The sequence below is a fragment of the Poromitra crassiceps genome, assembly GCF_964638095.1.
Source record: "Poromitra crassiceps genome assembly, chromosome: 1".
Taxonomy (NCBI): domain Eukaryota; kingdom Metazoa; phylum Chordata; class Actinopteri; order Beryciformes; family Melamphaidae; genus Poromitra; species Poromitra crassiceps.
Genome location: NC_139623.1, coordinates 61,210,462 through 61,232,996, shown reverse-complemented (window position 1 = coordinate 61,232,996; position 22,535 = coordinate 61,210,462). Strand labels below are relative to the sequence as shown.

The window sequence follows — 22,535 nt, the reverse complement described above, 5'->3', positions numbered from 1 at the left end:
CTAACATTAGGGAAGCTAGCTTTTCTCCATGGCCTTTAGTGTTTACACATTACTATACCGTTCTGCGTCATAGTCACAGCAACTGGACGTAATTATAACAGGAAATGCATGCGAAATTTGTAATGGGAAGTAACGTTATGTCATGCATGTCAACTTGTCACCAGAATGTCTGTGTATAAGTTATACACGAACGACAAGCTAATCAAATCCTGCAACAGGCTACACTAGCAGCGTAAAGTCATTTGAATAGCCGTGAAAAGCAACAGTTAGCCAAGTGATTACAACATTCCCAGAACAAATTCACAATATCGATAACAACTTGTACATTTCGCTATCGTGCGTAACGTTACTGAAATGGGACATGCAAACGCTATAACGTTACTTACCGTGTGTATACAGGAGAACACGCCAGCTCCGAGTCACTTTGCAGGCCAGATATAGCTGCTCGTAGGGCTCTCCATCTAGTGAAAGCCAGACCGGCAAGGTTGACTCTGGTCTGAGATATTTCTTTTCGGCGGCGATTTGGCTAAAGTATGAAACCGCAGACATAAGCTGGATCAGGGAATGGAATGTCTGGAACATAGATATCTATGGTCTGGAATGCCCGCATCAGGGATCCGCCATCTTTGTCTACAAAATTCTGTTTTGGGCTGTGGGCTGGGAGGGGCTCACTAGGTCGGCCTCTCGGGGGAGGGGTTTCTATGTACGGTAAACAGGTTCGGGATGTTAGGGGAAGAACAGAGAGGGCCATCACAACACAGGGAGGGGGCGTGGCTTAGTTGTAAACACAGAAAAGAATCACTGTAAGTCCTCATTATATACAAGGTAATGGTTTGGTGATATTTAATAGTGCAGAATCTTACACATAGTGCCTTTAATACAACATTACTCCAAAATTTGAATTTTTTGAAGCAACTGAAAGATAATCTTAAAGTATTTTTAGAAATTAATTCAGAGACAGCATCCTCACCCCAAATACTTTGGGAAACGACTAAATGCTTTATAAGGGGAGAATCGTCTTCATTTGCTTCTCATTTAAAGGCATCCAGAAAACGTAGAGTCACACAATTGGAAAGTGAAATACAGACGCTAGAATCTGATCAGAAGCATCAGTTTTCTGATCAGACTCATGCAACTCTCTCAGCACTTAAATTTGAATGAAATAATTTACTCAAGACTAAAGCTGAATTCATAATTCACCGCACTAGAGTTACATATTACGATCAGAGCGAGAGGGCAAGTAAGCTTCTAGCTGCTAAGCTAAGACAAAATGAATCATTTTCCACCATTAATGCAATCCAAACTTCATCAGGCCCAATTACCTATGATCCAGGTGAAATAAATGACACTTTTAGGTTGTTCTACGCTCATCTCTACACAGCTGAACCTGCCCCTGATTTGACTACCCTTAAATTATATCTGTCAGAGCTCAATTTACCTTCATTGACTGCTGAGGATGCAGATTGCCTTGATGCACCACTCACTCTATCTGAATTTAACACGTTGAGTGCCAATGACGAGATATCTCGGCTTACAGAATCCAACCGTTGAGTGCCAAAGACGAGATATCTCGGCTTAAATTTTTTTTTTTTTTTTTTTGACGGTGGGACATCGATCAACCCCTTTTACGTCTCCTATACCAATATTGGAGGAAGAGAATGTGTATAATCTATTTTACCGACCAGCTAAGTGGCGACAGTGCTCTCCCGACAGAGAGAAAGCCAACCAAAAACAGCCGCGGGAGCAAGCCATTCTCAAGGAAATGGCTTGGCGATTTTACAGTCATCAGTCACCAGACTCGCCCGAGAGCGGCTGCGCCAGCAGCAGCACACCGAGAGCGGAGAGCGGTGCTGGCGTGGGGGATTGCAAATTTGCATAATAGATTATGGGTGAAACACACTTTGAAACACCCGCAGAAAGGCCAGAATCGCACGCATTCCGAAAACCCAGAAACGAACGAGCCTCATTCTCATACTGTAGGCGAAAACGCTTTCACGCTGCTGCACACCGGCGCACAACGGTGGGGGGTTCCAAAAATAGACTGGGTGGGCAGCATAAAGCCTAGAATCGCACAAAGCTTCATCAAAGCTCTCAACCGAAAATCCAAGAAACGATTGAGTCCCATCCACAGTCCACACTCGCCACACTCGCCGACGAGGGGCCGCCAGAGAGGGAGGCTGCTCACTGCTCAGACAGGCAGGAGAAACTGGCTTGTGACAAACGCCACCAGACACGCCCACGGAGGGAGGAGTTTAAAGGAGAGGGTGTTCAGAACTATATTGTTCAGATGTCTGATCTCTCACTGATGCCAAAAATAAATGGTTAAAGTGACTGTTCTGCCTGTTTGATTGAATTTCACAAAACTGCGATTATCTCAGCTTCCTGTCTCAGACGCTCAAACCATGCTGTACTCAACGGCTAATATCTACATAACTACTAACTCTACAAACTAACTCTTTTAGACAGAGAAAGCACACATTCTATTAGTACTTTTGTGAACTTCGTGTTCACAAAGTCCAAGCAGAAAATTATCCTCGGCTCTTGTAAAATGAGCCAGAATCCTCAAAAAACGGCTTGGCAGAAGCTACCTACAGTAAAAAAGAAATGGCTGGCAGTGAATGTGTTAAAAAGGCTTTGAATTCGATGCAAAAGGCAAAATCACCAGGCCTCGATGGTCTACCTCCGGAGCTGTACCTAGAATTGTGGGATGTTGTTGGACCACTCCTCTTAGATTCCATCAACTATGCTCTGCACACTGGGTCATTTCATCGTGACCAAAATATGTCACTTATATCAGTATTACTTAAAAAAGGCAAACCACCTTTGAGATGTGACAATTACAGACCAATATCACTTATTACAACAGAGCTGAAGCTATTTGCCAAAGTTCTAGTTGAAAGAATAGAGCCATATGTGGGCAAGCTAATTCACCATGACCAAACAGGGTTCGTAAAGGGGAGACTTGCGTCAGACAACATCAGACGGCTTTTCCACATCATACACGCATCTGAATCAGATGCCCATCCTGCAGCTGTATTCAGCCTGGATGCGCAAAAAGCCTTTGATAGGGTGAGTTGGGAATATCTGTGGGTGGCTCTAGAGGAATTTGGATTTGGCAGAAATTTTATATCCATGATTAAAACACTTTATACTAACCCTTGTGCAGTTGTGCAAACAGGCAATATCCTGTCTAAAACACTCCCCCTACAACGTGGTTCTCGTCAAGGCTGCCCGCTATCCAGCTCGCTCTTTGCGCTATCACTGGAAGCATTAGCTCAAGCAATTAGACTAAATCCCCACATTTCACCTATCAGTATACAAGGTACACAACATAAAATTTCTCTTTATGCTGACGACGTGTTACTTTACCAATATCTCCCATTCTTTGCCTCAAATACTACAAGTTTTTACACAGTTCAGTCAATTCTCTGGTTATAAGATTAACTGAGATAAGTCTCTTCTGGTTCCTCTGAACACCTCAGCAAAACACTTGGCATTACCAGTCATTCCACACATTGAGTGGCATAACACTGCTTTTACATACTTAGGTTTGAAGATAACCAACTTTTCTGATATATCACGAATAAATTATGACAAACTCAAACTGGAAATTTCATCTGATATTCAGAGATGGTCTAAACTTAACACATTCACTGCCAACAGTTTTTTTTTTTACTGTAGGTAGCTTCTGCCAATGTTTTTTTTGAGGATTCTGGCTCATCTTTCAAGAGCCGAGGATTCTTTTCTGTTAGGATTTTGTGAACACAGAATATCTCAAAAGAACTAATAGAATGTGTGCTTTCTCTGTCTAAAAGAGTTAGTTTGTAGAGTTAGTAGTTATGTAGGCATTAGCAGTTGAATACAGCATGGTTTCAGCGTCTGAAAATGAAAGGTGAGAAAAATGCCTTTTTGTGAAATTCGATAGAACAGTCACTTTAACCATTTATTTTTGGCATCAAAGACATCAGACATCTAAACAATTTGTTCTGAACAGTATTTTCCTCCATAACAGCACCCGCACCCCCCTCTCCTTCAAACTCCTCCCTCCGTGGGCGTTCTCCTCCTCCCTCCTTGGCTCTGCAGCGGGTGTGTCACAAGCGAGTTTCTGCTGCCTGTCTGCTGCCTGGCGGCCCCTCGTCGGGCGAGCCTGGATGGGGCTCGCTCGTTTCTTGGGGTTTCGGTTGAGAGCTTTGATGAAGCTTTTGCGATTCTGGGCTTTATGCTGCGTGTTTCAAAGTGTGTTCCACCCAGTCTATTTTTGGAACCCCCCACCGTTGTGCACCACCGTTGTGCGCCAGCGCGAAAGCGTTTTCGCCAAACCATTCTACAGTATGAGAATGGTTTCCTCACGCTTTTCCCTGCAGTTTTGGCTCGCTTTCTCTAGTCTGGAGTAGGGATGTCAACGGTTAACCGTTAACCGGTTAACCGCCGACAACGTCATTGGTCGGTTAAGCATGTCGGTCAAACGGTTAATTTGCATATTAAATTGGCATACAACGTGTTGCCAATATGGTGTTTTTTTCCCTCCTTCGCGGTAAGCAACAATGTTAACTAGCCTAAGTAGTTACTGTAGCAGCATTATATAGGAATTAAAAGCTCCTGCCACTGCCAGAACAACATTCATTTAGAGAAAGGCTTTTCCAAATGGAAAAGCAGTGTGCACTGTCCGCCTCTCCCCCCGCGTGCGAGATGTGCTCTGTGATAAACTCAGCTCCACACATGCGCCACACCCCCGCCCCCCCTCTGCTTTGACCAGACGGGAGGAGACGCCCTGCCCTGTGCAGACTACAGCGAGCCAGTCAGTCATGCTCCTTCTGTGTTCCAGCCACTGTCATGAGACCATGAGGTTACTTTCAATGACGCGTTTCAAAACAAGCTGCGTCTTCCACATCGATTCACTGAGGAATCCACACTTTTACCGTAAATTGAGTTCTCTCCGGGTCTGTCTGTCTCTCAGGTGTAATAATCCCACAACGATTACAGCAAGAGTGAGAATGCTCTTCTAAACACATCGGCTATTAATATATAATTATTTCTCTGCATCTCATATTAGATCGGTAAAAAGTTTGGACAGCCTGCCTCATTTGTTCATCCTCCCGAGTCCCGCAATGCTGACAGCTGTCAGCGTGCGGACTTGCTGCACTCGTCGTCATGTCGTGCAGCCGGACACACAGAGAGCATAATAGCCACCTACAGCCCTCGTCGCAGATAAAGAGAGAGAGGGAGAAGCGTGGAGAGAGAAGCAAACTATTTTTTTGCAGATCTCAAAAGCAGGTAAACCACTGTTGAATTAGTGAGAATGTCAGAAGGAGAGAGCAATAAGCGCTTCGTCAGTGCGCCCTGCAGCGTGAAGGCTTGGGGCGGTGTCTTGATGTGCTATTCAAAGTGGAAATTCGTTCAATTAGCTACACGTTTCGTTCTGAGCTTTTAAAATTAGTTTCTGCTGGTTTTATTAGACTATTTACGACACATGCAGTAAGATAATTCATTTAAGAATTGTGAGCGTGAGTATGGGTTTTTTCCCTCCGTATTTCCCCCTTCTGCAAATGCGTGCAGCTCCTATCATAGCCTATCCGAGGAATGTTTTTGTTTAGATGGCTGGAGGATTTAACTTGTCTTCTCGTTTTGTTAATGTGTTTTTTTCTGCTTGTAGATGTAAAAATAAACGCTTTCTACTGAAAAAAAATCAAGCATTTGGTAGGCCTAAGGTTTAATGGGGCACAGACAGTAAAATAGCGCATTTTAATCTTCTCGGTTAACCGACAGTTGTCGGCTAATGAGTGTCGGTTGTCGGTCAAGAAAAATTATCATTTTCGACATCCCTAGTCTGGAGAGCACTGTCACCACTTAGTGGGTCGGTGGAATGGGTTGTACACGTTCGGTGGCTCCCATATTTTTATAGGAGACGTAAAAGGGTTTGATCCACGTCCCACCGTCAAAAAATTAGATAGAGCAGGAACTGGTAAAACCACACAGATTGGTGGATGTACTGCTCTGTGGAGTAAAACCTAGATCAGCAAGCAGAATGTTTGGTCCAATTATAGGTAGCTCTTTACAAACTTGGTTTGATGTACAGAAATATATGGGTTGTAATGTCAAACTCTGTGTTCGTTCCCCAATTTGGTACAACTATAATGTACTTCAGAATTTTGGTCCATACTTCAAAGATAGCTGGGCCTCTAAGGGGATCCACAGCCTTCAGGATCTGTATGATGAGAATGGACTACTCTCATTCCAAAAACTCAAAGAGACTTATTCCCTTCCTGGATTTTCCTGGTTCCTGTACTTGCAATTGAAATCAGCAATTCGTGCCCATGGAGTGCCGTGGAATGCACCTTTACCCTCTCATCCATTGAACACCTGGATTAGCCCTCAAACATCGTCCACTGGACTGGTGTCCAAGATCTATAATGATTTAATCTCTAAAAACTGCATAACTCTGGGGGTGATTACCTCCTGGAATCGGGACCTCGAGGGACAGGACCCTCCGCTTGACTGGGACAATATTTGGACAAACATCTTCATCTCATCAAAAAACCCGGCACATCAGCTCATTCATTACAAATTTGTTCATAAATTTTATGCTACACCATACAGGCGCTTCAAGATGAAGCTTACAGATAGCCCAAACTGCACTAAATGTAACCAGAACACGGTTGGAACATATTGTATCTTCATGTTTTCTGGGAATGTCCTTCTGTTTGTAACCTTTGGTCCAAGGTGGCGGAGAGCCTTGAGAATATTCTGAAATTCCCAATTCCTAAACAACCTATGTTATTTCTTTTCAATGATGATTCTATTCTTAGTGATAATACCACGTTAGCCTTTAGGAAAATTATTTTCGCAGGCTTAACTGCCGCCAAAAAGACCATAATTCACTCATGGTTCACCCCCGACCCTCCATCAGCAAAATAATGGTTGGATCATTTAAGGAACATTGCCCTCATAGAAAGATCGTTAGCTGTAACTCATAAAGCGCGGGCATCAACTGTAGAGGCCTGGGACATCCTTATTGGTTCTCTTTCAAACCCAGAGTCTCTTGTTCAGATCTAAGGTGTCACTCTGATAGGATATAAGATCTACACATATACCGTAATTTCCGGGTTATAAGCCGCACCGGAGTATAAGCCGCAGCAGCAAAATTGCCTGTTTGTTACATATATAAGCCGCACCGGACTATAAGCCGCAGGTGTTTTAATGTTTTTTTTTTTTTTTTTTTAATTGTGTTTTAATGTTTAATTACCATATGTAAGGGTTTGTGCACAGAGGGAATTGTCGGGAAAGAGATGGCTGTTTGAGGAAGCTCCCATTTATTAACATTTCAACAAAACAACATAACACAACACCACCTGTGTTTTTTTTTACAGTGCACACAGTGTCCGCGGTGTGGTGAAAAGAGGGCAAGAGAGGAAATTAAAACAGAAGTGGATTTATAGTTAGAAAGAGTGCTAAAGAAGAGATAATTCCGTTTTTTATTTTAGTTACTCACAGTACTATTGACCAGTCCAACTCAAAAGATATTCGGCAGTTTCACTTTGAGCTCTTGTTCCGCCGCTGTCCATCAATGGTTATGACGAGTCTCGCTGGGTACAGTACACCAAAGCGATATCCATTGACTTTAACCTTTTCGATGATGCTGTTGTATGTTGCGCGTTTCTGTTGCACCAACGCGGAGAGGTCCTGCCGGACGAAAAAGCGCGTACCCTTCTGCGGGGAAGAGGCTTCTTCCCCGCAGCCTGGAGGATGAGTTGACGGTCGGGCCAGCGGAGTAGGCGGATGAAGATGGCCCTCGGTGTCAGGCCGGGGTCTGGACGTGGCCGAGGCGCCCGGTGTGCCCTGTCCACTGTGGTTTCTCGCCTTCCTTCAGGTCCAGGATGTAACACAGGATTTTGCCAAGGAAAGCGTCCATGTCACCAATCTCAGCTCCTCTTTTACATTGATCAGGCGAATGTTATTTCTTTTACTCCTGCTGATTAAGTCATCAACCTGCGTGTGCAGGGTTTCGATTTGTTTTTGCATTTTATCCATTTTCGGACTCACTGTGTTGTTTTTGTCCTCCAGTGCGCTGATGCGCTTTTCCGCATTAGAAACTCTGTTCACGGTTGCCTTATTTTCTTTAGTGAGTGAGTGGATGGACTTCTGCACGTTTTCAAACTTGTTTTCAAGCTGCTCAAAACCTCTGAGCGATGTCGGACTTAATCGATAGTGTTTCACGGAGTAAAAGTTAAGCCCAAGCCGTGTATCTCCAGCCTCCAGCAGGTGAGTCATTTCCTCATTCATGGCGGTGATTGCTTCGTCTCTTTTCTTTCTGCTTACTGGTTTTCAGTCTTGTGCTTCTTCCAGCAGATATTCGCCCCACTCTTTAAAGTTATTCAGTTGGTTCTGGTCACCTTATTCATTTTAGATCAGATCGCTAAAACATATTGTTTGGTCTGGTGTAGCAGCTGTCTAGCTGAGCGCCATGTTCACCGTGATGCCGGTTGATTTCCGCCAAATGATGTCAAGTCAAGTCAAGTCAAATTTTATTTATATAGCACCTTTCATACACAAAGGCAATTCAAGGTGCTTTACAAAAAAATAATCGAAAAAACAAGCAGCAAAGCAATGCACATAAAATGTGCAGATGAAGCTGTGTAACCTGTAAAATCCATCGATTTTGGAGGTCACCGAGTGGCCGTTTGCTGAAAAAATCCATAGATAAGCCGCACCGTTATATAAGCCGCAGGGGCCAAAAAACGGGGAAAAAGCCGCGGCTTATAGTCCGAAATTTACGGTACACATTTCTAGTGTCCATATTTTTATTGTACTTGTACTTTTTTTTTTATTATTGTTTTGTTTGTCCGTTTCCCTTAAGTTTCTTTTTTTTTTCTCTCCTTACTCCTAACATGTATTTTTAATTTTTTCTTTGCAAGGCATTGGTGATATAAATATAGCCTGTCAATTGCTGTATGTATGCATATGACTCCTTGTACTATTTATAGTACCACTGTAATGATCTTCATTTGACAAAATTGAATAAAAATTTGATCACAAAAAAAAAAAAATGTGATTCCTATATGGAGAGGTCATCTGTCATTAATTCACAGCTAATAGGAGCACAGGTGGATGGAACAGATGACCTAAGGCAAATTATTCTATTTGGAGAGAATGGATAGAAATGATCCACAGATCACAGACAGGGAGACTGAAGATAAGTTATGTAGTGTTTTACCTGATATAGAACACTTCACATGGGAATTTGATAAGGCAGCATTTTAGTCTGGGAACAATTGTAAAATGTTTTTTATTTGGCTGAGGTGCCTACAGTAGCCTACGTCTGCAATTTAAACTCGTTTAGGGAAGTTGATGTAGATCTATTTGTATCTGGGGAGGAAACCAGTGGTTTGAGGCCCGCTCGACCTAGGGCTGGTGGTTGACACTCATGTCCCGCCGAGAGGTCAAAAGGACTTAAACGAACGGAACAGAGCCTAGAGGAAGCATGCCATTCTACTTAAAGTTACACTTTAAGTAGTAATTTTATTTTATTTATTTTATTTTATTGTATTTTATTGTACGGTATTTTATTAGGATTTGTTGGGTATATTTTGAATTGTACTAATTGTCCTTTATTTTATCTTACGCTTATTTTTATTGATTATTTACTGTGCCTTACTTCCCCATGTTATCCTCCCCCCTGCGTGGTAGGCACACCCACGCGTTACCTGCAGACTCTGACAAGTGCATGGGGTACTATGCACTCATACTGTCATACACTTACACACATCCAGGCATACACTCACCAGTGCATATTTTATCATAGACATCTTAAGGACCGCAATGGAAATAAGCTGTTAGCTTTATTGCGTTTTTATCCTTTTGATAATGGTGGGCCTATGTATGTATATATGTATATACTGTTTGTTCATTATCAATAAAGAGCTCAATCAATCAATCAAAAACTTACCCCCAAAACACTTGTTTTCAGCTTTTAACCAATATATATGACTTTGGGGGTGGTGTGTGAAGAATTCTGGTCAAAAGCTCCACATTTGAGACCAAACTGTTAACCATTGTACCATTTGTATCATTTTCAGTAGCATAAGTTCCTTCCATGGGTTGAACACTGCTTTTTTTTGGGCCCTCAAATGAACGGGATATTTGGTACATCGTGACGTCACGGTGGGTTTAGCACGTGCCCCACTCATGTGAAAAATTGTTTTTTTCCCCATTGATTATTACTGTAGTTCACGCGGCGCAAGCCCTTTAAGACCAATGCATCCCTGGGTAATGCCTACTGTGGCTAATATTAGCCGCTAGTTAGTTATGTTATATGGCAGTAAAATGCCACTGAATGACCAAATTGATATAACTTTTAACCATTTCGAGTAACACTGTTTCGATACGGATCACCAGCGTTAGTTTGTTGTTTATAACGTGGCTATATTCATATATTCATCTTGGATGCGTTATTTCGAATCCCACATAGGTTACGCTGGCGCAAAGCATGTGGGTTTCAGGACGAAACAGTCTCGAGCCACTAACGTTATCTTTAGAGCACAATATTCCTGGAATGCAAGTTTAACTAAACAGTTACATGTCCTCTGCATTATACATAAAATTAAGATATTACGGGTTGTTTTATTTTGTATGTTACATACTTATTGGCCAAGATATGTTAGTTTATGGGGGAGGAATTCTGCCAGCTAAGGAGGGGAGTGTGGGCGGCCATCTTGCCTGCGGGGTTTTCGGATCGAGTGGAGAGCCGTTTTGCAGGAAATCTGGGGGGGTTTAGTCCCGCGTTAAGGAAAGTACATTTCAGTTATTTACTTTATCTCAGCTGGATCATTTCAAGTCCTGGACAATAAGATCTTGTGGAAGCGTTACTTTGAACAAGGAGTGTTAGATTGGGATGGGGGAGAGAAAACACTTCCTCTTTTCACTGCGTTAAGCAACAGGTTGGCACATGACAGCTATTTTTAGAATGGGTGCAGAAGGCCACATGCAGCCACAGTCAACTTATACTGAAAGTTACAGTATTGATTGATTGATTGATTGATATTTTTATTTAAGTGTCATGCACCTGGGTGCCCAGCCCATATGGGCTTACAAGACACTATATCATAATTACAATCGCCAAGATGGCTACACAACAAATCATAATATACCTTTATACAGAATCAAGAAAAGACTAGAACGACCGCAAGGCGGACTTATGCCTCCGCCATTAGTTCATTCTTGAGTCCAAGTGGATGTTGGAGCCAAATTGGAAGAAATTGCATCAAGGCGTTTCTGTGCAGAATTGGATATTTGAGCCAAATGTGAAGAAATTTAGTCAATGTGTTACTGAGATATGGCGTTACCGAGCTTGAAAATGGCATTTGTTAGGTCACTGTGACCTTGACCTTTGACCTTTGATAACCAAAATGGAATCAGTTCATCCTTGAGCATAAGTGAATGTTTAAGGCGAATCTGATGAAATTCCATCCAGGCGTTCCTCAGATATCGCGTTAACAAGCTTGAAAATGGCGTTCGAGAGGTCACAGTGACCTTGACCTTTGACCACCAAAATCTAATCAGATCATCCTTGAGCCTAAGTGAATGTTTAAGGCGAATCTGATGAAATTCCGTCCAGGCGTTCCTCAGATATCGCGTTAACAAGCTTGAAAATGGCGTTCGAGAGGTCACAGTGACCTTGACCTTTGACCTTTGACCACCAAAATCTAATCAGATCATCCTTGAGCCTAAGTGAATGTTTAAGGCGAATCTGATGAAATTCCGTCCAGGCGTTCCTCAGATATCGCGTTAACAAGCTTGAAAATGGCGTTCGAGAGGTCACAGTGACCTTGACCTTTGACCTTTGACCACCAAAATCTAATCAGATCATCCTTGAGCCTAAGTTAATGTTTAAGGCGAATCTGATGAAATTCCGTCCAGGCGTTCCTCAGATATCGCGTTAACAAGCTTGAAAATGGCGTTCGAGAGGTCACAGTGACCTTGACCTTTGACCTTTGACCACCAAAATCTAATCAGATCATCCTTGAGCCTAAGTGAATGTTTAAGGCGAATCTGATGAAATTCCGTCAAGGCGTTCCTCAGATATGGCGTTAACAAACATCCGTACGGACGGACATCCGTACGGACGGCCGGCCGTACATACGTACGTACGGACGGACAACCCGGATCCATAATGCCTTCGGCCTGGCTTCGCCGGCGGAGGCATAAAAAGAAAGGAGAGGGCATTTCATTGAAACATTCACTTTCCAAAGAATCAATTATACTGGGTACAATGTTCCCTGTCTTAGTCGCCAGGCATTTTCTATAAATCTGGCTTACAGTAACTAATTAAAATGTACTGTAGCCATACAACATGTGTTGGGATTTGACTGGAGGTGATCCATCTGAGTTATAGTAACTAATCAGAGTATACTGACTATGGTCATGTTCAATTGAGTTCAAGTGAGTTATATATGAACAGGGTAGCCACCATACCAGAGGGGAAATGCTGTTAAAATGTTGCGTTGTCTGAATCTGGGATGCTATTCCAATGTTGGGGGTGAATTTGGAATGCCTTTAGTGAACATTACGTGCTAACCAGTGAGATTTAAGCAACACTCAGTAGACTTTCTATGCTATTTTGGTTTTGAATTTAAATGCGTTCTGGTGAATGTAACCTATTGACCAGTGGGATTTAAATTGCATTAACTGAACATTATATGATAACTAGTATTAAAAGTGAGTGCCATTCAGTGAAATGTATATGCTATCTAGTTTCAAATGTGATTGCTATTCATTTGTGAATTCAAAGAACTCAAGTGAAATTTAACCTTTTACCCAGTGTGATTTAAAATACCATTCAGTAAATACCACATGCTATTTAGTTGTGAATTTAAATGCTTATTGGGGAATTTAACATATTAACCATTGAGATTTGAACAACATTCAAGTGTGTTACATGATATTTAGTTTAAATTTAGAGTGGGATCTGATGAGTTTGAAATGTTATTCAGTTTAAGTTTGGAATGATGCTTTATACTAACTATGGTATTATGTTTAACCTGTTTATTGTGAATGCTTAAGAACGGTATTGAGACTATATCTGTGCTGTGCTTTGCTATCTGCTCTAATTAAAAAGCAACTTATATGCGCTATAACTGATCTCATCTCTCTTATTTGAACAGATGTTCACGAAATAGGAAAGTTGCCTCTCCTCAGTGATGTAAGATGATCAAGTAGGATATGCGGGAACCAGGTACAATGTTTTTAAAGGTTACTATTGGTGCCTCGGGGATGACAATCTTATAACGACCACCTGACATAGAGGGTGTATTATACACCGTCAGGTTAAGCGAGAAGTGTCATCTCTGGGGAAAAACTTTAACATGACCCTAATTGGTACAGATTAATACCGATTCAAATTCATTTCAACACACACAACAACAGTCAAATGCTGGGGGGAGCCACCGTTAATTTGAGTGATTCCTTCGGAGGTGTCAGCGGTCACTGGGCGCCTCTGGAGGAAGGTTTGGCGGGTCAGACTCAGAAACGTTAGGTGGTGAGATAGTTGAACGAATTCCCCTACCTCCTGGTTTATTAGGCTAGACATTCTATACCGTAACGTGTCCATTTAAGGGAGGAACCGCGGATAGGTTAGCTAGGATCGCTTAAAAGAGAAAAAGGCGTATTGAGAAGAATAAACCAGGTCGATACGCTGTACTGCGTAATCGATCATTATTAACAACATGTATTTTGGCGCTATTTGATGTGTGTTTTTGGTTATTTTGAACGGGTGTACCATTGGCCTCCATTCTAAGGCAATACTTACTAACTTCACGACTGTAGCTCACAGCAGACTGCTCGGACAGTGATGGTAAAGGCATGGTGTACCTCGGTTATGTGGGGGGATATGGCAAATGAGCTAAACTCCCGAAAAAGTGCTGTATCCCTTTAATACCCGCATATTGTCAGTTTCAATTAATGAGGAAGCATGTCGGGTTTGTCTAATTAATGCTCGTCACAGGTCAATGTACGAAATAAGGTTTGATGACTGGACTTGTCTTAAATTTAAAAGAAAGAAAAACAAACACCTGAATATATGAGGGGCGGCTTTAGCTCAGGAGGTAGAGCGGGTCGGCCAATGACGCAAGGGTTGGCGGTTCGATCCCCTCTCCCTCCCAGCTGCTGTCGTTGTGTCCTTGGGCAAGACACTTAACCCTCCTTGCTCCCGATGGTGTGAGCCTGCGTGGCAGCCTGCCGCCATTGGTGTATGAATGGGTGAATGTAGACTACCTACTGATTGTAAAGCGCTTTGGATAAAAGCGCTATATAAATGCAGGCCATTTATATGATGTCAGGGGAAAACTGGAGGAGTGCAGAACCGCCTGCTAGATCAGCAGTGGACGGCGACACAATCAAATGGCAACTTTGATGATATTTCAACTGCGCATTGAAGTCAAGTCAAGTCAAGTTTATCTGTACAGCCCTAATTCAGAAGCATGTCTCAGAGGGCTTCACAGAAAATATGTCTAGCTAAATCTAGCTGACACAACAGTAGCAATTACAGTAGTAAATATAGCCGCAAGCGGCGATGACGGGGTCCAAGCATGGTCAGTAAGTGTGTAGTGGTCAGTAAGGGTGTTGGGGTCAGTCAGGGTGTTGTGGTCACTAAGGGCGTTGTGGTCAGCCAGGGGGTTGTGGTCAGTCAGGGCGTTGTGGTCAGTCAGGGTGTTGTGGTCAGTTTTTGCAGCTGTGGTGCCCCCTAGTGGTACAACTGAAACTTCTGTCTGTCTTTTACGGTAAAGCCATATGGGCAACATGGCTCCAGGATGAAATGACTTAGGGGGCGGTTATAACTGGGGAGGGGGCTGATATTTTTATATCGTAAAACATAGGTTATATACCCGCTATGCCTATTTCTGGACTTTTTAACCATAATAACCTCTGAAAAGCGCAATAACAACACAAGAAAGACTACTATTCAAAATCAAATAAAACATTTATTTCACAGCAGCAGATTAAGGCATTAATAGAGCTGAGCTTTGCATAACGTGAAATGCAGGACCTGTCTGGAGCACTCTGAACATATATGTCTATGAAAAGTCATACAAATAATAGCCAGTCAGTGCCAGGTTCATTAAATTAAAGAAATAAAGTGATCAGATGCGTTGTCTCCGTCTTTCTGCTCATGGCATGCTGTGTGCTTGGGTGCAGCTGATTTCTCTCTCTCTCTGTGTGTGTGTGTGTGTGTGTGTGTGTGTGTGTGTGTGTGTGTGTGTGCGTGTGTGTGTGTGTGTGTGTGTCTGTGTGTGTGTGTGTATGTGTGTGTGTGTGTGTGTTTTAATCACGTCATGATCACTACAACATGCAGTGAGGTTCAAATTTAATAAATAGCTACATCTCTGACACTTTGGAGACTTTCCATCGTTTGAATACGTTGCTGCTATTCTGAAATGCTCAACCACTGTGTTACTGCTGAATATCTATAGACCACCGAAATACTCAGCCAGTTTTCTCGTTGAATTTGCTGATCTTCTCTCCTTAATTTTCATTGAACATGACTGTATATCTATTGCTGGGGATTTCAATATTCATATTGATAACCCGACGGATAATTTTGCCAAAGAACTGAATATCTTGCTTGATACTTTTGATCTGTCTCAACATGTTTCAGGGCCTACTCACAACCGAGGCCATACCCTGGATTTAGTTATTACTAGGGGCTTCAAGTCCTCTTCTGTGTCGACTATTGATGTTGCGTTGTCTGACCATCTCTGCGTCTTTTTTGAAATGGAAATCTCCCCTGAGATCATTAATAGGTCACAAACCGTTAAAAGACGAGACATTAATGCAGGCACCAGCGCGCTGTTTATGGAGACATTTTCTTTATCTCCTCCCACATCAGCCTCTGTCAATGAGATTCTTGATAACTTCAATTCGACAATTCTGAAAACTATTGATAGTGTGGCGCCTGTTAGATTAAAATTGCTGTCTGGCAAAATTAAAGCACCCTGGCGAAATTCTGCATCTGTTAGATGCAAAAAGAAAGATTGCAGGAAAGCTGAGCGTAAATGGCGGAAAACTAATCTTCACATTCACTATGATATTTACAAAGAAAGCCTTCACTCCTACAACCTCGAACTGAAAAGGTCGAGACAATCGTTCTTTTCCGAGATAATTAACAAAAATGTGAACAATGCACGCACTCTATTTGCCACAGTTGATAGACTGACTAATCCGCCTCTCTGTTTAGCACCTGAATTCCTCTCCACTGTCAAATGTAATGAGTTTGCTGCCTTTTTTACGGATAAAATTATTAATATCAGGCAGGCTATTAGTGGCTCCACACCAAGAAATGCTGTGACATCATCCTACCCGCAGATCTCCAGTTCGATAAATTTGTCCCAGTTCAGCGTTATCGACCACGACATCTTAGAGAAAACTGTGCAAGGCCTTAAATCATCTTCGTGCTGTCTCGATACCCTTCCAACAAGCTTTTTTAAAAGCGTTTATAACTGTCTGTCGTCGGACCTATTGCAAATAGTTAATAGATCCCTTGTGACCGGCACTTTTCCTGAGTCCCTGAAAACTGCAGTTATTAAACCCCTACTAAAAAAGCGCAGCCTTGATGCATCGGTAATCAGTAACTACAGACCAATATCTAATCTCCCCTTTATAGCCAAAATAATTGAAAAGGTTGTTTACCTACAACTCAATAGATTCCTAACCTCAAATGATCTCCTAGATAAACTCCAATCAGGCTTTCGCCCCCATCACAGCACTGAAACCGCGCTTACTAAAGTCATAAATGACATCAGAATGAACACAGACTCAGGCAAAAATTCGATTCTAGTGCTACTGGATCTTAGCGCTGCATTTGACACTGTTGACCACTCAATTTTATTGGACAGACTGGAAAACTGGGTTGGGCTATCGGGTACGGTCCTCCAGTGGTTCAAGTCCTATCTTCAAGACAGGAAGTACTTCGTCTCCATTGGCAATTACACATCTGACCTAACTAGGATGACCTGTGGGGTGCCTCAAGGATCCATTATGGGGCCCGTTCTCTTCAACCTTTATATGCTCCCTCTAGGCCTAATTATGCAAAAAAACAAAGTAGCCTATCATAACTATGCAGACGACACTCAGTTGTATATAACTCTTTCCTCAGCTGACTATGCCCCCATAGAATCATTGTGCCAGTGCATTGATCAAATAAATAACTGGATGTGCCAGAATTTCCTACAGCTAAACAAAGACAAAACTGAGGTCATCGTGTTTGGCCCCAAAGAACAAAGGCTTAAAATCACTGCATGCCTTGAGTCTCGATCCCTGAAGCCTAAGGATCAAGTCAAAAATCTTGGAGTTATTATTGATTCCGATCTCAACTTTAACTCCCACATTAAGTCAATTAGAAAATCTGCTTTTTATCATCTTAAAAATATAGCAAGAATTAGGGGATACATGTCCAGACAGGATCTAGAAAAACTAATTCACGCCTTCATTTATAGTAGGTTAGACTACTGCAATAGCCTTTTTTCTGGTCTCTCCAAAAAAGAACTTAGGCAACTTCAACTCATTCAGAATGCTGCTGCTAGAGTACTAACGAAGACTAAGAAAGCTGATCATATCACTCCAGTTCTTAAGTCCTTACATTGGTTGCCAGTGTGTCAGAGAATAGATTTTAAAATACTGTTATTAGTCTATAAATCACTCAATGGCCTAGGCCCAAAATACATAGCTGAATTGCTCCCACGCTACGAACCATCTAGAACTCTTAGGTCAACAGGGTCCAGCTTATTAACTGTCCCTAGGATCAAATCAAATCACGGGAAGGCTGCATTTACCCACTATGCTTCTGCTAGCTGGAACAAATTGCCTGAAGACCTCAGATCTGCCCCAACCTTACTTACTTTTAAAAATAGACTAAAGACTTTTATGTTTACCGTCGCCTTTAACTGCTGACAGCTACTATGCAAACCCAATGAGTCCTCTATAAGTTTTAGCTCTTTCTGCAACTGCTGCGCCTGCTGCCTATTGCACTTTTTTATACTCTTTTTTTTTAAAGTTTTGTTGTGATGCTTTTAAATGTCCATTTTATTTCTTCTTTTGGTTTATTTTCCTGTAATACACTTTTTATACTCTTTTTTTTAAGTTTTGTTGTGATGCTTTTAAATGTCCGTTTTACTCTCTTCTTTTATTTTATTTTCCTGTCAACCATTTTATGTGAAGCACTTTGAATTGCCTCTGTGTATGAAATGTGCTATACAAATAAACTTGACTTGACTTGACTTGACACCTTGTGACAACCAAAGCACAGCAAATAGCACTTCCCTGCCAATTCTGAAACAACAGAGCTATGTTTATAGGGGGTAGCCTACATTAACTTAAACTGATCAAATTTGATGAAGACTGCAGAAACAGCAGCCGAAACATGGTACAAACATTGCCTAACTGGCCTTTATAGATAAACTATTCTATTATTTATTTTTATTTATTTTTATTTATTTTTAAGTGAGGGGGCAGAAAATTGAACTGAGGGTGCAAAGCCCCCTGGCGCCCCCTCGTGGCGCCCTGGGCCCGGCTTTATGAATCATGGCCAATGTAGTGTCAGGGCGTGTTTCGATATAAGTTTAGACATTTATCATTTCAAAACGGTTTCACGTATCCAAAATCCTATTGATACCTTTAGTCCATAGATGACCCAGAAAGTTTTTCGTGTGATTTGGCCAAACGGTCTAGGAGGAGATAGAAAAGTAGGTTTTTGATCAAATTCAAAATGGCGGAAAATCTAGGCAGACGCAAATGGGTGGGGCCTATATGGGTAGATGCGTATTGATCCAAGGAATCCCTGAGATGTGAAATTTTGAGTATAGGACACACGGTTCAGAAGATATGGACCATAAACGCCACCATCTGGCCGATATGGGTAATTTTTTGTTTCTGAGTAGTGAGTCACATTTCCAATCTATGTGCCCAGTTTCTGCGGTACATACAGTTTTAGCTGAGAAGAATAAAAACAAAAATAATCAGAACAGTTACAATAGGGATACACACACTTTGTGCTTGGACCCCTAATAATAACACATTGAACAATCATATGATAGAGAAAGGGGAGAGAAGAGGAGAAAATGGGGGGTGGAATGTGGGGGAGGAGAGAACAGGGAAAGGAGGATATGCCATGCTTTAGAATAGAATGGGTGCCATGCTTTAGGATAGAATGGGTGCCATGCTTTAGAATAGTGGGGGAGGAGAGATCAGGAAAGGGAGGAGGTGGGGAAGGAGCAGGAGAAGGGGGAAAGAGGAGAGAGCAGAGAAAGGGAGGAGGTGGGGAGGGAATGGGAAATGTGGGGGAGGAGAGAGCAGGGAAGGAGAGGTGGGGAAGGAGCAGGGGAAGGGGGAAAGAAAGAGAGTGGGTGCCATGCTTTAGAATAGAATGGGTGCCATTGAAGCCATGGGTCTCCTGCGCGCAACTACACAGCTGAGCCTTAAGTTCAGCTTACCTGATCCAGCGGCTTTTATCTGTTACAGCCCCCGAATCGCAACCTACAAACTGAGAATATGAACTTGTATATTGTGGTAACGCTTGTTAACAGTGTGTCAGAATACATTTGCCTCAGCTACTTCGCAATAAGACAGTATTCTCTGTTATGGAACGCCTCTGTACAAGTAGCCAATAAGGATACCACAACGACAACTGGGCCAAGTTAGAGAAAAACCAAACAAATGAAAGATCTGAGCTGGAGAGGTTTTGTTGTGGATACAGTGCATGGAGAGCTGCCTTGACCAAAATAGAGGTGAGCATTGCTTCTGTGTGAAGAAGCATGGAATTATTCTCAATCTCAGTTTTACCTTTATTTTACCAGGTCACTTGAGAGCAGTGATCTCTTTTTCAAGCAAGACCTGAGTTTGGCCATACCGGCGGTAATTGTAATACTAATAATGCATTGATCCAAATTTTATATTTCAGGGCAAGATGTGGCCTTTCTTATCGAGCAAGTCGAGCTGTTTATCTGCTTTGCCTAATTTTGTCCCATTCGTGATGCCCTCGCGCTGCCTATGATTTTATTGACACTGGACATTGTTTTGCCAGTGAAAATAATATCTTTGTTGTAAATCATTTTTTCTCAATCACTTGGGGAGGGCCAAATAAAAATATATTGTGGTCAGAGTCACAGCTTTTTTATTTCAGAGCAGTCGAAATCCCTCCAGTAACCCTTATTCTAAAAAAACAGTCCCTAAGGGAGTAGGGGAGGGATTGGTGGACCTGTGGATTCCTCGCCTTTCACCCGGGAGGACTGTGTTCGATTCCCGGTGTGTCCATTTTTTTAAACTCTAACCCAAACCATACATCTGACCTTAAAAGTTGTTTTAGTTGCCTAAACTTAAATTGCGTAAACCTAAGTTGTTGTAGCTGCCTGAACCCAACCAAGATGTTTAGGGTGGTTTCTCACTGGCGACCAGAGACCGTTTCTGAGCACACTTGTCGTCAAACTGACCACAGGTCCGGTTCGTTTGACCAGTGTGAACCCGAGCATGGAAGAGCGACCCGTGACTGGGTCCACTTGAAAAGGTGGTCTGGGGAACGCTTCATGCGTGCCCGGGCGCGGTACACATTAATGCGTACCCAAATACTGAAGTGGACTGCTATTTTTTTACTGTGTGATGAGCAGTTATCCTATGGTTTGGAATTTTGTTAGCCAGGGAACCTGATGCTAGCTACCAAATAGCTCGTTTGCAAATGCAATGCAGTGCAATGTGAAGTGGTTTGGCGATGCCAGGCTAGTTCATCACTGTATAGAAAACAAACAATACACAAACTTTTATTTACCTCTTGTAGTAGATCACAGAAACAAAAGTCCAAACCAATACTATCAACATAATCCAGTTGGCAAATGTAGTAATGTAACGTAATGATAGCCTACTCTTCTTCGTTGTTGTGTTTATTGGTGGATCACAAGCCAACTAGGTGCATATCACCACCTATCGTATGGGAGTTTGTAGATAGTCAAGTGTTCCCGGGAATGGAACAGCATTTATAATGTGAAAGCTGACCAGCAGGGGAGAGGGGAGGGCGGGCAATCGTACAATTGGTCATGGAACAAAAGCAATCGTTCCCAGTGTGAAACCGCCCTTAGTTGCGCCTAACCTACGCGGCAGCATTTTCAAAAATTAACGTACGTGACCGGTGGCATCGCTTTCAGTAGTTTTGAAATTATTCTGGACTCCCCTGCTCCTCCAAATATGGCTGAATGCGTCAGATTGCAGCTCTCTGGCATGCAATGATAATGTGCTAGTATCTCCATTATCAGTGATCTTGGATCTGGACTCAGAGCCTTGCACAAGTGGAGGACTGATTAAGGAGTCACAGAGTGTGAATGCTCTCTGATCCACTGCACTCCAAAATGTCTCCGTGTTTTACCTGCCATCCATGTCCAGCAGGCTCCGCCTCGCCATGTCTCTCTGCGCTTTGATTGGCTGGAGCAGGGAGTCCAGCTTCTGCTTCAGACTGTCTAGCGCTTCAGGGATGAAGTAAAACCTGAGGGAGGAAGAAAGAGGTGAGTCGGTCTTTTCAAAGCTATTTAAAACAAATGCTACAGAGATTTCTACAAGAAATGGATCCAAGAGAAAACATCCACTCTCACTTTGAAACTCTACTTCTTATATCCTGCGGTAAAAACCCAACCCACGTTAGTTAGGGCTAGGTTAATCGTGTGTATATATATATATATATATATATATATATATATATATATATTCATTTTAAGGAACTGATAAATCCCAATATAGATCTTTTATTATAACTAGATTATCAGGCCGCTACGCCTAGATTACCAGGTCGCTATGCGGCCTGATAATCTAGTTTGCTGGGACTCCGGCTCAGTAGAGAGAGAGAGGGCGCCAGGAGAGAGAGGCGACCAGCTGAGCGAGCTCCGTGAACTTCGTAGAGAAATAGGTCTTTTTTTAGAGTAATTTCGTTTTGTTTATAATTTCGTTGCTTCTATTCGCTTTGTAAATATCTAGTGTATATATCAGCATCTTTTATACAGTGTACATAGTAGCGTATGTGCACTTTTTGGCAAAAGAGAGCGCAGCAGCAGGGAATTACTGTGGGATTACCGCCGGCCTATTGTTCCCACTGCATCCCCCTCCCAAATGGACAAGGCCAGCAAGATGGAGGACAACAACGGCGGCGCCAGCAGTATCACCGTACGTAGGTACAACAGGGACGCGCTGTTAACACATTCACTGCCAGCCGTTTTTTTTTTACTGTAGGTAGCTTCTGCCAGAGGTTTTTTTTTGAGGATTCTGGCTCATTTTACAAGAGCCAAGGATTATTTTCTGCTTGGACTTTGTGAACACAAAGTTCACAAAAGTACTAATAGAATGTGTGCTTTCTCTGTCTAAAAGAGTTAGTTTGTAGAGTTAGTAGTTATGTAGATATTAGCCGTTGAGTACAGCATGGTTTCAGCGTCTGAGACTGAAAGCTGAGATAATCGCAGTTTTGTGAAATTCAATCAAACAGGCAGAACAGTCACTTTAACCATTTATTTTTGGCATCA

The 22,535-nt window shown here is 42.3% G+C and overlaps 1 protein-coding gene across 1 annotated transcript in view; it reads right to left on the bottom strand.

Annotated features, from left to right (window-relative positions):
- LOC310788774 (E3 ubiquitin-protein ligase TRIM71-like) overlaps nucleotides 1–22,535 on the bottom strand; it is a gene marked incomplete at its 3' end in the record, with an annotated part of 62,248 nt that overhangs the window by 17,609 nt on the left and 22,104 nt on the right. The window contains exon 7 of the mRNA XM_083650349.1: nucleotides 21,395–21,511. Coding sequence (XP_083506475.1) covers nucleotides 21,395–21,511 — 117 coding nt within the window. The remainder of the gene's footprint in view (nucleotides 1–21,394; nucleotides 21,512–22,535) is intronic.